The sequence below is a fragment of the Cynara cardunculus genome (genome assembly GCF_001531365.2).
Source record: "Cynara cardunculus var. scolymus isolate 2C chromosome LG 2, CcrdV1, whole genome shotgun sequence".
Classification (NCBI taxonomy): Eukaryota; Viridiplantae; Streptophyta; class Magnoliopsida; order Asterales; family Asteraceae; genus Cynara; species Cynara cardunculus.
Genome location: NC_037529.1, coordinates 5,113,544 through 5,131,614, shown reverse-complemented (window position 1 = coordinate 5,131,614; position 18,071 = coordinate 5,113,544). Strand labels below are relative to the sequence as shown.

General features: G+C 34.1%; 1 protein-coding gene across 1 annotated transcript; it reads left to right on the top strand.

Annotated features, from left to right (window-relative positions):
- Nucleotides 1-3,434: 3,434 nt before the first annotated feature.
- LOC112506456 (peptidyl-prolyl cis-trans isomerase PASTICCINO1) lies at nt 3,435-17,441 on the top strand. The gene is made up of 20 exons (XM_025110508.1): nt 3,435-3,681; nt 3,784-3,868; nt 4,324-4,393; nt 5,034-5,131; nt 5,749-5,871; nt 6,201-6,233; nt 7,170-7,228; nt 7,343-7,427; nt 7,694-7,852; nt 8,469-8,526; nt 10,180-10,328; nt 11,431-11,528; nt 11,692-11,761; nt 12,113-12,172; nt 13,140-13,196; nt 14,553-14,621; nt 14,806-14,883; nt 15,759-15,860; nt 15,955-16,026; nt 16,925-17,441. Exons 1-20 carry the CDS (start codon nt 3,605-3,607, stop codon nt 17,204-17,206), a joined length of 1,884 nt encoding a protein of 627 aa, XP_024966276.1. The 5' UTR covers nt 3,435-3,604; the 3' UTR covers nt 17,207-17,441.
- Nucleotides 17,442-18,071: the final 630 nt, after the last annotated feature.

The window sequence follows — 18,071 nt, the reverse complement described above, 5'->3', positions numbered from 1 at the left end:
AAAACAAAAAATTAAGATCAAAATTTATTTCGCTATATTATACGAATATTCTTTTATTAATAATAATATAACTATTGATGAATGTAATAATTACAAAATTACCTTGTTTTAATAAAAAAATATTTGACCATCAATTAATTACGAGGTAATGATAATTACTTTAAAAATAGATGAAGCTATATACAAAAAATAGAATCAGATCAGAATAGAACATCTGATATAAAATAAGTATTGATATTGATGTATGTGAATGAAAAATTAGTAGTTAGTGGTATATTTAGCAATATAGAGAGGTGTACTTAAACTAGAGTTGATCATTTGCGGGCTTGGGTCGAACCCGGACCGAGATTAACCTATTTTGTTTATCCAACAAGCCTAATATGGTAAAACCAAACCCGTTTTTACGGACAATGAAAAATTACCCATACTCGCCCTATAAACGGGCTGGGTTGTCCACGGGTTAACGGACTTAAAAATATTGTTATATTTTTATGAAAATAAAACTTATACAAAATCACAAGTTATGTAAAATAATTCAAATTACATAACAATTTTTCCAACTTAAAATTTGACGTAAATACATAACAATATATATACTTTAGAAATAAATTGTTTCGCTAAATATGAAATATTGATAAAGAAAATGACTAAATGAGATAATAACGAATAGATCAATTGAGGTAATTATATTTTCAAATTTAAGATTTTTAAATAATGTTATTATCATTATTCGTAATTAAATAAAACTGATAAGTATTAAGAATTTCAATTTTATTTCTAAAATTTTATTTCTAAAAGTTAATTATTATAAAAATACTAATCGGTCTGGCAGACCTGCTCAAATATTTTTTCCATTGTCCATGTCCGTCCATTAATTTTAATAAGTCAGTCTAGATTCGCCTATTTCTTCAAGAACGATAATCTAAACCCTCTTTTCTAACATGCCAGACATAAAGGGTCTAACGGACCATTCCACTCGTAAAGAGCTCCAATTTAAACCACCCTTAAATGCCTCTCCTTTTAACTTGATGGGAGGGGTTCACAGTGATGGACGGTTTGACTTCTAGAAATTTTATAGAGTGGCTGAGACAACCGTTTTGAACTGTTCATCAACCCATCCTTGTTTTTTTTCTTCTTATTGATATGATCTTCGTAGTTCCCATTTGCAATTGAATACAGGTTCTTATACATGAACTATTACCAATTTTGAAACAATCACGAGCTTAGAACAAGCGGTGATGATTGTAAAATGCGGAGACTATGAAATTAAGGATCAATCTCAGTAAATGTTCATTTTGTAGCAACGATATCAATCTTGACACTCGATATGAGATCGTAAATCGCAAATGTATAGGTAGAAAAAGATGAAATAGTAAACACTAAGTCGAGACCGTACTTGCAGTTTACTCGTAAATAGTTTATTTTATTTTTTCCAGTCCGTTGAGGGCTTTTGAAGTAAAAACTTGGGGAGAAATTCGTCTTTTGGGCCAGACTTGGGGTCTTGGATTGGGCCTTTTCAAGTTTTAATTTTATTTTAAAAGTTTCAATTATAATATTATTTTATAAGAATAATTAATATTTTAAATACGATTCAAACCACCACCACCTCTATCGTTACCACCTTAATTTGCATCTTTACCATTGTCGACCACAACCACCACCACCTCTATTTTTATCGCCTCCACCTCCACCACCTCCACATCCATCTTCACCACCGCAATTGACCACCTACTCCTCATCCTCCATAATCACCACTTTCGGTTGAAGTGTCACCACCGGTAACCATTATATCAGTCACCCCCATCTCCACCACCTTCATCACTATCGACCACATACCACCATCACATCGGCCACTGCCACCCCCATGACTATCAACCACCACCACCAGATTGGGCACTACCACCTCCACTTCCTTCACAAACCTCTATATCCCACTTCATTCTTTGCCACATCCGATCATTGACCACTGTCGGCACCACCTTCACCTCCATTGTCACTTTTAACAGTTTTTGTCATGTTCCGTTCAACTTGTCAAATACAATACAGGTAGCTTGCGTAAACTTATTATAGTCACATCAAACACCAAGCAGACAACTTGTACAGTCCAGTCAAGTCCTGCAATCATGTTTTGTCATGTTCATGCCTATCATGTATGCATACCAAACACATCAAACATATCTACTCTCATTTATAATTTTACAAAACACAAAAAAAAAAAAAAATTAAGCAATTATAACGAATACTTTGGATACGAATCTACTAAAAATGGATACAATAATATTTAGATTTTGTTGATTTCATAATTAGGATATTTATTTTTGTATTTAATAATATGTTAATTGTGTTCCCAACTAATTCCAAACGCACAAGCCCACCACCCTTGTGACCATCCTCGGCTCGTGGATCCAACAAATTCCAAATTCTAAATTAATTTAAGAATTATTTGTTTAATTCTTAATAGTTTAATTAAAAAGTAACCTTTAAATTACTAAGAGGTGAATTTTGTTTGACAAAAGAAAAGTCTATCTCTTAATAATTCTAAAACCCTCTGAATGATTTTGTATCATGAGTCTCCCTTAACCATTCAGCTCCATAATTTCATTGTAAACAATTATCAAACAATTATATTTCATTTTAAACTATATAATGAAAGTCTCTTAATCATTCCGACCACTTAACCATTCAGTTACAAACTATTTAGTAACTGTCAAACAACCTCTTAAATGTTTTTATCATGATATTAATATAACATTTAAATTTGTATTTTAATAATCGTTACAGAATATGTTCACCATTTAATTTATGACATATATATTGATTTAAAAGAGGAATCATCATTTAATAACAAGAAAAATAATGTAGTCATGAAAAGAAAATATGAATGAGTTAAGCCTAATTTTATGATGTGCCAAAATACATCCAATTAGGTTTGGTGATTTGTGAATCCATGCTCTGTCTTTTTATTTTTTAAATTTCTTGAACAATCAATATCACATTCTATTTTTTTTAAAACTGTAGTTTTTGTTAAAGATCATAAAATGTTAGACAATGATATAAAGAAACCTACAATCAACCAAGAGTCTTACCCGGTAACGATAAGTGAGAGCGATGACTCTTAACACGGTAAGCACTTACCGGGTAAACTGTTGCATACGATGTCGTTTTGATGGACTAAGATCTTACCGAGTAAGTAAATAATAGTGTTAGATTTTACTGGTAAGCACTTACCAGGTAAGTGTTTGGCAAACGGCCTCTTAGATTATTGATTTTTACCTGTAAACATTTGGATAAATGGACCATAAAATCTTTAATTTTATACCTTAACAATCCTAAAATATAACTAAATTTTTTTTTCCCAAAAATTAAATAAAAATGAAAATAAATTTGGCATTACATTCAATCGGATCAAAACTAATTGGGGGCTTGAGAAAATACGGGTGTAACTGACTCGTTGAGAAGCGACTACGCTGACTCTCCCTCTGACCATCTCTCTTCAATTATCTTCCTCCTTCACCTAATACGTTGGTAGCTCCCAACCGTCTCTGCAATTTCAACCTAGGGTTTTCCGTCACTTCCAACAATTACAAACAACAGATAATCTCCAATGGCTGTGGTCAAGGATGCGGAACAAGAATTCAAGCCGCCCAAGAAGAAAACATCTTCTGATGAGGATGATAAGAGGTTGTAGCACTTAGATTATGTGAATTTGATCTAGTGTGCTTTGTTTCTTACGATCGTGTATATATCATGTGTGAACTTCTGATTATTCATCATTTTGTTTAGGAGAAAGAAGATGATTCCGGGAGGCTTGATGAAGGCTGTGATTAGACCAGGAGGTGGTGATGCTACGCCTTCTGACGGTGATCAGGTTTTAAATTGACTCCTACTTGTACACTATGTTTGTGTAGCATTATGCTACTTGAAGTTAGTACATAGATATTTTAACTTTCAATTGATACCTCTAAGTGACACTAGTAGCATTCTATCCAGAAAACAGAGCCACACCTCTAGTTTCCTGGATGAACACGTAGTTGCTCTAAAGTACACGATAAAATCCATATGGATATTGTGTCTCTTTTGACACTGTATTATTTGTTAAGAAGTTAATGTATCATTTCAGTTGAAAGTTCAAAAGTTGTCAATTTCACCTGAAAAGGCAAATGGTATTCTAAATGGTTGGATAATTAAATCCAGTGTTTTTCAGTATTAGAGGAATATTTAGTAGTGTTTGAACTGCTTTCTTCATAAATCTGCTTTTTTTATGAGCCAAAGTATGTAAGGTAACAAGTGAAAGAGCACAGATTGACGAGGTTTTTTGTGCAGGTCATATATCATTCTACTGTCCGTACTCTAGATGGTGCGGTTGTTGAGTCTTCTCACTTGGAATTTGGTGGTGCGCTCGACTTTATGGCTCATTTTTCATCAAGTTTATGGTTCATTTATCCAATGACATTTTAGTGCTGTTGATCATTTGTGTAAATTGATTTGTTAGTATTGATGAAAATCATTTGAAGTGCATAATGTTTGCTTCCATTTTATGGGAAAATGAATTCACATGTACTTTGGATGTGGATGTAAACAATTATAGGCATAAGGCATCATAGTTCTGGTTCATTGAATTCCTATGATACTTCTGATATAAGCTGTCTTCAGATCAAGTTCTGTTTCCTTGAAGAATTTTGTAACAAAAAATCACTTATGTATTTTTCTCTAGCCATTGTATTTTATTCTACTAATGCTTTTTAGTTCTTCCTCTGCTTTTTTCTGTTTTTTAACAAATAATATGAGAATTTTATTTCCACTACCTTTATGTATTTATGGGGTTGTAGTTTCAGCCAACCACAAGAATCCAAGCAAAAAGGCTTCATGACATTTGGTTGGGTGTCAAATAGTGTAGTTACTGATTTTTGGGGACGTCTGGCTTTGTTCAAAATGTTCTAGTTGACACTCTACTTGAGTAATATTGTTTTATATGTTTTCAGTCTCTGTTTTCTTGTGGGTGTGTGATGTGCTCTTCTATTTCGTTATTATAGGCAAAGGCACCCCAATAAGGCAGGTTTTGGGTAAGAGCAAGATGATATTAGGGCTGCTAGAAGGAATCCCAACAATGTTGAAGGGTGAAATTGCAGTGGTAAGTATTTGGTAGTGGCAATGTATTAATGAATATGGTTTATATTGTATAATTTGTTGATGGAAGGGTCATTCCTTACATTGGGTGTGAACAAGTATACATACTTAGCAAAACTGATTTCTGAAGATATTAATGAATAACATTTTGAAACCAAGTAAAACATTAACTCATATATTATTGTTGTTAAGAAACCATGATATGAAGTAATAAAAACAGTATCTGCCATATATTTGCAAAATTAATAGTTAATATATGTTTGTGAAGATCCCATTTTATATATGCATCCTAAATCATGGGGTCAAGGCAGGCAGGATGGAGTAACTTCAGTTGATTCTGTCTGTGAGAACGAATTTTGCTATCTTTGTGTAAATGGGTAAGGGGAATGATATCAATGGTTCACATTGGCATTGGCTTTGCAGAACATATGACTTTCTGCTCAACTTCTACTTGTTTCTGAACTATATTTATCACTTGTTTGACGCCAGTGAAATACGAAGAACCTGAGAATATGTTTAACATTTTTTACATTGGTCAAATCTTATCATGTGCTTGAAGATCTAATTTCATGACGGGTTTCTATTGATCTTTAACACATGTTGTGGTACTAAACATTTCAGTTAAAGATGAAGCCGGAATTGCATTATGGCGAGGATGACTGTCCAGTTTCTGTTTCCGATAGCTTTCCGAAGGATGCGGAACTTAATTTTGAGATTGAGCTGATAGAGTTTTCAAAAATCAAGGCAAGAGCTACAAATCGTCTTTCATACACTAAATTGGCTTTATACAAATCTGACTTTGAAGTGACACTGCTATTTCAGCATGCACTTACAAGTTGTCAACATATAGAGCTGACATACCAATAAAAACCTTGATAGTTAAGAGATGTTCAAAAACTCTTATGTGAAGGACTTTGATTAAAGTTTTTACATTAGAGTGCTATTTTTACTGATGTGTACTTTTGAGGCATAAAGTAGCTAATGCTACTTATGTTAGGTTTAATGCTTTTTTTGTATATTTTATTGTACTTGATATCATAGCTCAGTTTTTTTGCTTTGTAAATATTCTTCAGGTTGTAACCGAAGATTTGGGAGTCTTGAAGAAGGTATGTATAACCATGAAAAAATTATCATGATTCTTCTGATAAACATGCAATTTACTTGCCAAGTCAATTCCCTTTTCTTATGGGAAGTGAATTGGGATTGCTTTTGCATCCGAAAGGCTGGGGCACAAAAAGAAGTCATATTTATCAAACTAAATTGACGCTGCCAAGGACTTGATAAACATGTAGTCCTTACTGTGCTTTTGGTTCATAATTTAAGAGAGTGAGGAAGCTTTTTCTTCCCTAATCTTCTTAGCTCTTTAATGGCAAGGGAGAATATTGATGGATAATATATTAGGAAGTTTTTGGCTTGTTATTTTGAGAATCCAACAGTTGAACTTGCTCAACTGCTTTTATTTACAAAAAGGAAATGTAGTACATGTGTTACCTTCTTCTGTTATATTACTTGTGGTTAGACCACTGTTCGTACAGTGAAAAGGAGGTTTGGATTTACAAAGTATGGTTAAACAGAAAATTGACTGAACTTGTAAAAGAAGTGAATCATTGATAGGAGCTGACCACAGGCATCTGATGGCAGTTGCATGAAAAGAAAATCAGTTGGTTTTCTAAGTTGGCATAAAATAATTCTTTTATTTGCTAACTTTTCTGATTCTTTTATCCCTTTATAATCTGAAATGCGTTCTTTTATAATTGTTAGGATGTGGTGAACCACAATCAAGGGGTTACCTACTTGTATAAAGGTGCCATTTGTGTGTCAGGATCAAACCTAATTTGACTACAAAGGATTTAATCCTTTATTTTGTTTTTCTAATGATGAATCTATCAATTCTTCGATGGGGTTTCCAGGCCAAAATCTCTAAATTGTGTTTTTAAATCATTTTCATTATTTGACTTCCTCCCAACATTCTTTTATAATTTTTTTATGTAATAACCAATCTCTTGTAGAAGTATTAATTTATTATGCCATTCACTGGACAGGTTTTACATGAGGCACAGAGTTGGGAAAACCCGCGAGATCTATATGAAGTTAAAGCCAGGTTCATTTGCTGTCATTTTTCTCCATCCCTTGATATCTTCTGTTTGTAGGAAATCTAATTGTTTGAGAAAATAGCTGCAACATTTATATACTTGTGGGATGTTGCTGATTATAGGATTTCTGCCAAGTCTGGGGATGGACAACCACTTCAATCACATATTACTGGCCAACCAATTCTCTTCACTTTTGGAAAATCTGAGGTTTCTTTATTGACATGCATTCCTGTTTGTTCAAAAAATTTATTGCTCTCTATCTTTCATTTTGTGCCTACTCTGCTTTGTTTGTCCAATAAGTTCCCCAATCCTCCTGCCATTTTTTGGTTTTTAGGAATATTTGATTTACTTGGCCTATATAAGTAGTGATCTAAGGTGCTAGGCTTGATGCATTAGCTGCAGTCTTTGCACAAAATAAGATAAACTAAGATTTCTGTATACTCGTTACAAAGTTCATTGTATTTCTATATCAGGTACCTAAAGGTCTTGAAATGGGTATAGGAACAATGTCACGGGGAGAGAAAGCAGTGATCTATGTTACAAGTCCATACTTAAGCCTAAACCCTCTTATACCTTCTGTAGAAGGTGTTGAAGAAGTTCACTTTGAAGTGGAACTCATTCATTTTATTCAGGTTTGGAAATGTATTTTCTTCATAACTATGTATATACTTTTTTTCCCTTGAATGCCATTTCTGGTGCAAATTTTTGTACTTGAGGATATTTGTTTTGACTAGCTCTAGGTAAAAGGCTTCTTGTCTAGTTGTCTTGGATGTTAACTTTCAGATTTTTCATTGTTAAGGGCATATTGATTTGGTACCTATTTATTGTTTGAATTCAACTTCAGCACGCTAAATTATTTTATTTTCCTGTATTCAACACTTACATTGAAGTCATATCCTAAAGCAACAGTTTATTGGTCTCGTATCTTCTCTATAGGTTTTTTTATTTATTCATTGTTAATAACAACAATAAACGAGGATGACATATATGTTGTGGCCATTTGTTAATATCTTTTAGAAGTAAACCAATTTAAAAGCTATAATTTTCCAAGACACGCTGCATGGCTCTGGATGTTTTTTCCGGAGTTGCTAGCCTCACTATTGGGGAATCATGTGAGGTTTTTATTAGCTATTCCAAGGGATGTGCATTCTTTTTAACTAAGAAGTGCCCCTACATTCTATTTTCTGTCACAGTACTTTCATTTCTTTCTTCTAATTAGAGAGAATGTTCCTGTTTATCATTGTACAGGTGCGGGATGTGCTAGGAGATGGCCGTCTAATAAAACGCCGCATTAAAGATGGCAAAGGTGCTGTTTCGTCCTTAAATTAACCTTTATATGACATTACATAATTACATCTTTGTCCTGGACTTATAGCGGTAATGATACATTTGATTCCTTATCAGTTAGCATTAAAACTTTTGGGCAATCTGTGATTTAACTATTTGATTTGTAATATACTCGGTCCAGATTAAATATCAACGAGTATATGTGATTGCATTGTTGTCTTTGAACTATATTGGTGATAACACGGAGTCACGGACAATTAGTACTCTTTAACTATTCAATCTGTAAACGTGATCCAAGATTCAATATCCAGCATTTTCAATCATGTGCTTTGCATGTTTTGGTCCTTAAGGGCAAAAACATCTAGCAGCACCTTCTTGATTTAACAAATTTAGGATTTCTACCATTTTTTCTTTTCTGTGAACTTGTTTCTATCTTTCTACTTAGATTATACACATTCAGTTTTATATAAACTTGATGCACAAACATCACACACTTCAAGTGATATCAATGACCTCTTTTTTTTCCGCACACATGGACGAATCTCTTGCACCAACATGCTTTGCATGTTTTGGTTCTTTTAGGGGAAAAACATCTACCATGGCAGCACCTCTTGATTTAACAAATTTAGTACTTATATCACTTTTTTTTCTTTTGTAAACTGTTTCCATCTCTTTATTTACATTATACAGATTCACGTGCTGCACAACCATCACACGCCTCTAGTGAGATCAGTGCCCACTCTCCTTCACACACATGGAGCGGATCTCTTGCACCAACCGTCCTCTCACTCATAGTTGCAGTGTTGCTTTATTGTCCTAGTGCTGAGCAACTACTGTCGTGGTCCTCACCTTGATGTGTTTAATAGCAGTTGCCTTGTGATTCTTAGTGATATCGTGCCTGCTCTTGGTCAAAATGGCGGATTTATAATGTCGTCGTAAGAAAAAATTTACCCCAATTAAAAAGTGAAATGGAGAAACTAATAGCCGCTTGTCTAAGTCAATTTCATAACTCAGCTTAAATTTCCATTCAATTGTGTTACAAAGAGTGATCATTGAGATGAACTAGAAGATGAGTTCTTATTGGACACAACTTAGGAAACTCGAAAGTCGCATCCAACAGTGGGATATATATCGTCTTCTCTCATCATCCAAAGAGCATGTCTACTCTATTCTCATCAGCTGAGGATGCAACTTTTTTTATTCTTTCTGCAGTCCTTTTTTCTTTCTTTTCTCTGTTGGAGCAATATACATAAACATAACATGTGCATTTAGGTGCCTCAAAATAGGTCCCCATGGGTTGATTCCAAGAATTTATGTATTTCTACAGCTGCTAAGCTTTTTATACTAACATATAACTTTTAGAGGACCTTATGGTGTTAGTGATACACAATTAATGTCACACTGATGTACACCTTGTTGGTTAAGTTAACTTCAAATACTGCAATTTGCACATTAACCTTTTTGATGTTATAGCAAAGTTTTCTGCATGGTATTTATCCTCAGATAATCTTTTGCTTACTATTGTACTGCTTTATTTGAATATTATGTGTATGCTGTTTTTAATTCTTGTCTGCCATCATTTATCAGCTTCATCATAAGCCATCTGATTTTAGTGGCCATCTTTTTAGCATGTGATGCTATTTGTGCTTCTTGTTCTTCTTGAAACTATTAGGTGAATTTCCTATGGATTGCCCTCTTCAAGACAGTCGACTGCGTGTGCATTACAAGGGCATGCTTATAGATGAAGAAAAGACGGTTTTCTATGATACAAGAGTTGATAATCATGGTCAACCGTTGGAGTTTTCATCAGGGGAAGGGCTTGTAAGTTAATATAATTTTGAATGAAAATTTGATTGCTTCCTGTTTTTAGTTGTCATTAGACTGTTTTTTTCCATCACCAATTATCCATTCCCTCAAAAAGTAGATGGTGATTTCTAAAGCCTAGCCAATTTTTGGTGTCTCAAGTTGTTTATTTGGGAAATTAGTTATGTGGAATTTACCTTGTTCAAAATTGAATAGGTTTATTTAATATAATTTTTATCATGATATAAACTAGCGAATTAAAAACATTACAAGGGTTTTATGCATGGATTTATCAAGGAAGTACTACTAAATTAGTTCATCAATTGACATATTGTGTTAAACCATTAACTCATCTAAAATTTTAAGCTTGTAAATGGAGAGACCAACAATTATATATAGAGAAATTGCAATTAAATATGCCTACACACAAGTAGACTCTAAGAACATGACGAGGGTACAATGTGAATTCATCAAGGAATTAGATTTACTGAACTTTTTATTTAGCCTCCTAATTTGGCAAAATCTAGTCGCTTAATAATCTCTTTCATTATCTCTTCTAGTCTTCTCTTGGTTTTGCCATGTCATAATCTTCTTGTTAGGAGGATGAGCTATTAGATTACTAAATTAATTCATCAATGGACACTTTTATGTTTTTAAAGCTGCTTATGGAAATTTCATCTACCCCGGCAGTGTATGCAAAATGATTACATGTAAACATTTCTTTGTTTATGTTGAACTATCAACCTGCCTAAAATTCTAAGCATGTAAATGTATTATATGTAGTTTTGACACTCTCCTACACGTGCCCCGTCACGCCGTCACACATGGAGAGTCATATAAAGAGCACTGAAAAGCCCCACAGTGTGCAAACTGAACAATTAATATGAAGATGGCTTAATCCTGAGACCTTGCTTAAATTTAAGCTATAGTACCATGTTAAAGTATCAACTTATCTGAATGGATAAGGCGAATTTGTTGTATCTAGCTTCAGCAGTTCACCTTTCTATTTGACAAGTCTACCATACTTGTTTAATGTCCAACATAAAGATGTCTGTTTTCATATCATTCTGTTTCTTATTTGGAAGATAATATATTCAAGAGCTTTTCTTTTGAATGGTAGGTACCTGAAGGTTTTGAGATGTGTGTTCGATTGATGTTGCCTGAAGAGATATCACTTGTTACCTGCCCCCCTGATTATGCATATGACAAGTTTACCAGGTTATTTTCAGTTGTCTCTTTATTTAGTACAGTTTACCATGCAAATAAGGAACTTGTTGAAATAGGCTACTGCCATAAACTTCTTTCATTATATACATTTATGAGAATAAATAATCATGATGTTTGCTTGATTATTTGTTTTTCTTCTTTATTCTGTGACTAGGCCAGCTAATGTTCCTGAAGGTGCTCATGTTCAATGGGAGATTGAGCTGCTTGGTTTTGAAATGCAAAAGGTAAACCAATTTATAGTATTACATGCCTGAATCAGAAGTGAGGATATGCTAACCTTTTCTAGTTATAGTTGGATTCTTGTGGTATGCAAAAATTCAGTTGTATGTGCATCTAAGCTATTGATTGATGAATTAGATATGCAAGAGGTCACATATCCCTAACATAACTACTAACTCCAAAAAGGCGATGAGAATAGGGTAAACCCCGATGATAATATTGTCTTTGGATGTCAGGTCTTATGGTTAGTATCATTGTTGTATTTGGTTATATATGTAAGTTTGCTGAATGCTTACTTGATGTTCTCATGTCGATCTATGCTGGTTATTTGACTATACTAATGGTCTCTGCTGCAGGACTGGACTGGCATGGACTTTAGAGCTATTATGGATGATGTTGAGAAGACCAAAGGCACGGTATATATTTGTTATTTTTGGATCTGATATTGATGTCTACTTTGGTATTTTGTATCTTGGATCAGGGGGAGAAGAGTTGACTAAGGGTACACTTTGATTGAAATTGGAACTAGATACCTGACATATAACGTAGAAAACATAGAAAATGCAGAAATGCAGAATTTCATTAAATTTATGTTGAAAACTAAGGACGTCTCGTGCTTCACACCTAAACGGTTGCAAGTTTTCACAAGGATGGAGGATCAAATGGCTTGATGAGAGAGAGTTTGCAACTGTCATATGCATTCAACAGCAGAAAGATCCTGATTGGAGAAGAAGAAGACATAAAAAATGAATTTCTAATATATAATATAAACTATTTTTAGAATAATTACATCCTATTGAACATAATATACTGCGTGAACACTAATATATAGAACACTTCATCTGTTTGCTAAAAAGGACATGTCAGAACCATGGAAACAGGTTTTATTAATTGTTATTGCAATTTATGGAAAAGATAGATATGCCACCATGCAGTTGGTTGCATTTTTACCAAAATACAAAAATTACCGGTTTTTTGAAGTTCAGATCTTTAGTTGGTCTAAGTCAGTACCTTGCTAACTTTGTTGAAGTGTGAATACCACCAGTGTTCCAGAAACTATTAATAAAGTTTTATTGAAGTGCACAAACTATTTGTGCAGTTTGCTTAGTTTTGCTGGAATGGGAACATTAATGAAAAAATGTCAGCATTTGATGTTCAAGTGATGGACGATAATATATTTAGCAATATAGGACATGCTTTTTTCATTTTCATGTTATCTTTTCTTTTGACTGTTTTGCGATGGTGGGTGGCCACTAGGACCTATCGTTTTACGGCACCTGTATATATGACTAAAATTGGAAATGTTGTAAATAACTAGATGTCAACATGTAGAAAGATATACTGTTAGGGTAAGTTATTCACAAGGTCCTGTTTCTTATACAGGGTAACAGGCTATTCAAAGAAGGAAAATTTGCACTTGCCAAAGCAAAGTACGAGAAGGTAAAAACACAGGACCATTATTACATTATAGTTAAAGACAATGGCAGCATGTCTAATGCTTGCATAGTTTGTTGTTACTACATTAGAGTTGGCATCATGGTGAGCCTGTTCTATACCCTGAAACCCTAGAAAGAAGCCTTCTTTTGCATACACTTCAATATCATTTAGGTGCTTTGTAATGAATATCAGCCATAGTGGTAGGCAGGAGTTATTCTTCTGCACAAAAGCAAATTTGAGAGGATTGACCAGCAAATTTACCTACTTGTTCTCACTTCTATTTCTTGGTTTCAAGTTATGTCTTCTGCATTAAACAACCTTTAATACTACGGAACTATTATTTTATTATTCCGAATAATGAGTTCAAGAATTGTTGTATTATTATCATATCCTTACTATTTTTCTATCTACAAATTATGGGATTAGAATTTAGTTGACTGTTTGCTATCTCTCTTTAGTAATAAAATTTTAGGTAACTGTTTGTTATCTCCTTATAATATTAATTTGCTACTTCACAAAAATCAAGCAAACAAATAAGGATTGTAAATACTGAACCTTTAAAATATCACTTGGGTTCTTTTCACATCAAAGCAAATTATTTTTGTTGAAAATCATTAGTGTCTAAACAACGTTTGAGATAGTCACCAGATTTCCATCAGACCATCAGCTTGAACATGTACAGTAACAGAATCACTATTTTGTACATCAAATGGGAAGAAAAAGGAGCATTTTCTTTGAATCCCATGCAGGACTAAGGAATATCTTCCCATTGATTTGTCAACCATTGTTTAGATTATGGAAGTTTTCAGTTCCCTCCATGAAAAATAAAAAGATAAGATGACAATACTTGTTGCCTCAGTCGGTGTGTAACAAACAGTAGTTCTGATGGCACCTTGATATCAGGCAGATACTACCAATGGCTAGCCAACTCCATCTGTTATAGATTTTGACTCTGGTAATGTGTGGGTATTGATCTATGACTAAGGTGCTCCCAATCATCACCTTCTTTCTGCTAAAAACTCAAGCAACAGAAACACCAACGTATTATGAAATTGACGTTTTGGCTTGCTTGGTATTATGTGCTAGACATGAATGTTCCACTCTTACAGGTAATTAAATTATTCCTCATTATTTGTGTCTGTTTATAAGTGCTGAAAAAAGTACATAGTAGTTCATGTATTTATTTTGCCTGAAAGCCCTATTATCAATCTACCATCCATATTTTCTATCACCATTGTAACATTTTTATGCGAGTATGAAATATTTATGAAGGCATGGGGGCTGTTATGAAAATATGGTCTTCTGTATTATTGTTTAGTTCTTGGTTGTAATGTGAAATGCTTATGCATCTTGTTGCAGGTTCTACGCGAATTCAATCATGTCAATCCACAAGATGACGAGGAGGGAAAAGAGTTTGGGAATACAAGAGTATGAGGCCTTATATTCCTCACGATGTTCTGTGACTGATTTGAACTTTTTAATTTTTATTTATGAAGACATGATATACGTCTTAAGACTATTAAGTAGTTATGTTTAGCACACAATCTTAACCAGACTGGCAGTGATAGCATTGTACTAATTTTCTGTTGATTTCACGTTTTGGTGCCAAAAGAATCTGTTGAATCTGAATGTGGCTGCCTGCTACCTGAAGATGGGGGATTGTCGAAAGTCAATCGAGACATGTAATAAAGTAAGTTCTTAAATTTTAGATTTCGTGTTTTCTTTCTATGATCTCATGCGCCCACAAGATGAGCAGATTACAGGCAATGTTCTACCAGAAAAGCCATTTAGGTATCATAATATTTCTTTGATTTCTTCTGTTACATCATCTACCTAGAGAAATTAAGGAATGGAACATTTTCCCATTGTCTCTGTTTATTTTGGATTACTTTGGGTCTCCACACTTTGGCATGCAAGATGGAAGTTTCCTATTAGAAGTTATGAACTTATGATGGCAAAATCTTTTTTTTATGTTTGACATAGTTAGCAAAGGAAAGGGACCTTTTTGCTCTGAAAATATTGTTAAACTTGAAACAGTTTTATGCAAACTTGCTTGTTACATTAGTATGACAACCTTGAATGTTGCAATGAATTATATTCGGGTGAATTCCATCTAAGAAGCGAGAAACAGAACAGGAATTCGTTGACTGATTAGTGTTTGTTCTTTTAGTTTCTAGTGGTATTTCTTTGAGTCACCGATCAGTTAGGATGATCAATTGGCTCTTGATTCAACTCCATATACATAGGCCGAAGTGCCAGATTTTGTGCTCATATGACAGTTGAAGTACACATAACCGCTTTCAGTAAGCTTTTATTAATGAAAATACAACAGGTTCTTGATGGTAACAATCTTAAATCAAATATTAGCACTTGGGGACTGGCTGATCTTTTCTTCTGGTGGGTTTTTGGAGATGTCAAGAAGCTAATTTCACTTTATCATGGTTTAGCCCGTTTTAGAGTTTAACGTTATTTCGTTTTAAATATATATTTCTTGATACCTTGTGGTCCTTGATATTGAGGAAAAGTAACTAAAGGAACCTGCACGATTGTTTTTTATATGTGCAGGTATTAGATGCAAATCCTGTTCATGTGAAAGCGCTTTATAGACGAGGAATGGCTTACATGGCGGCTGGCGATTTTGAGGAAGCAAGGAGAGATTTTAACAAGGTAAGTTTTTAAGCCAAGTTGATTGACTATAAGATTTGATTGAAATGTTTGATGGGACTGTGAAATGACCATTTTCCATGTTGCTTAAAAATAGATGATGACCATTGACAAATCATCCGAAGTCAATGCAAAGGCAGCTCTTCTTAAATTGAAGCAGACAGAGCAGGTTAGTTTGAAATATGTACTCTCTCCATTATTAATTGCAATAATTGACCTGCATGCACATTAATAAACATTTTGACCACTAGTCAAGAGAGAAAAGCATATTTTCATAGTAATGTTGCAGTTAAGTAATTTTGACTAACAAAAACAGAATCTATTGCTTATGCGTATATGTATTGTTTGACACGTCATATTTTATTTTTGGCCGATTTTACTGGAAGCATAATTAGAGAAGACAGATGAATGTATTTGTATTATTGGCTAAAAAGCGCTTTGCGCGTCCGACCTAGTTAAAGAAAGAGAAGTAGAGGTGCCACCTGAAGTAAAGAAAAACCCTCATCTACCAAAAGTTCTAGATCACTTGACGTAGGACTACCATAAGAGTATCAATTAAAGCTGCAAAGTTCTATGGATTATTGTGGTAGAATAGAGTTGTAATTTGCTAGTTAAGCTTATATGTGCACATTGTCCCCCGATATTTCTTTGCCCTCTGTTGGCCAAACCACCTGGGTACTAGGCCCGATGTCAGTCTGATCGTTTAGGCATGCTTCATAATTGTAAATACATGCCACTCGGGCAAAGAAAGATGGTGGAGGGTTGACCGAAAAGCCCAGCAAATACCTTTTGGGAGATCTATTAAATTGACAATGACTGATGGGGGGTTTGTCTGTCTTTTTTTTTTCTTTCTTTTCTGTAATCACCTCTTGTTATGAAAGCCTTGTAGACCAAAATCAGGTATAGGCAAACAGTTAAAAAATTTATTTTCGATTTTTGTCACAAAGAAAATATCGAAATTTATATGAGATGAGGTGTCCCAAACAGAAATTTTGAGGAAAAAAGTTATTTAGGCTGCATAAGTCCAAACAATTGTCTGAACAATCATATCTGCTACATGATAACAGGAAGTAGAGAAGAAAGCTCGGAAGCAGTTTAAAGGACTATTTGACAAGAAGCCTGGGGAAATATCAGAGGTTGGTGTAGATGATAAAGGAAAAGAGACTATGACGGAAAATGATGATGATGATGCACAGGAACCCTTCATTTCTAGCCAGGAAGAGAAGGATGGTGATGGAGATGCACCACAGGCTCCAGGTCCTGCTCGTATGGGGTCTTTTTCGCAATTGTTGACCAGTGGTATGAATCTATTCAAGTCTCTTGGGGTGAACAGATGTGCTATATTGTAAAGAAAATATTTTCAAAACCCGAAACAAGTGTGGGTTATAATACTACGCTACATAACGAAAAATAGTTAGCAATATGCCACAGGAATCACAAGTACTGGTTTGTCCTAAAGGAGGCAGGCACTAACTAGTAAGAACCCTTTTTCTGGAGTTAGAATGGCCAGAACATTTTTACTGGCATCCTCTTTTGTCTTCTGCAAATGAATGCATGTGTTGGATGTTTTGTTTCTTGGGCAAATCAGGGTGAGATTGAGCAATAATGCTATATATGAAAATTGGTAATTGGATTATACCAAGATAGCAATGTTTCAGGATTTAAGAGGCTTTGATGGCAAAATGTTTGTACTGTCAATGGTGGCATTAATTTGGGTGTTCTTGTTCTTTTGTAAGATTTTTTGTTGAAAGAATTAATTTGGGTGTTCATTTGGTGACATCAATGGTTTAACAAATTCCGTGATTCATGTTGGATCTATTGTTCTAGAACAAGTGCTAGATGCTAACCTTCAAAATCTAAATAAGCCTCTTGCATTCAGTTCAGTCCAAGTATAAGATAGGTTCCGAGTTTGATCGCGAGCCAAAAAGTATTCCTTCACATTAGTGTCCTTGGAGGCAAGTTTCGTGTGAAGCCGTTTGAGATTGTTGGTGATTGCTTTTTGTCCAAATATATTTTAAATCATGAAAAATGTAATTTGTCATTCAATGTGTAAACACTTGTTCACTTAGAGGGATAAAATGATAACTAGTTTTGAGTAAATCATGTTTTTGTATATGTGTTTTGTTAAAAATTATGATTTTCATTCTTGTGGTTTAGAAATTTTGGTTTTTGTCTCTATATTTTGTAATTTATTGTTATTTTTGTCTTTATAAT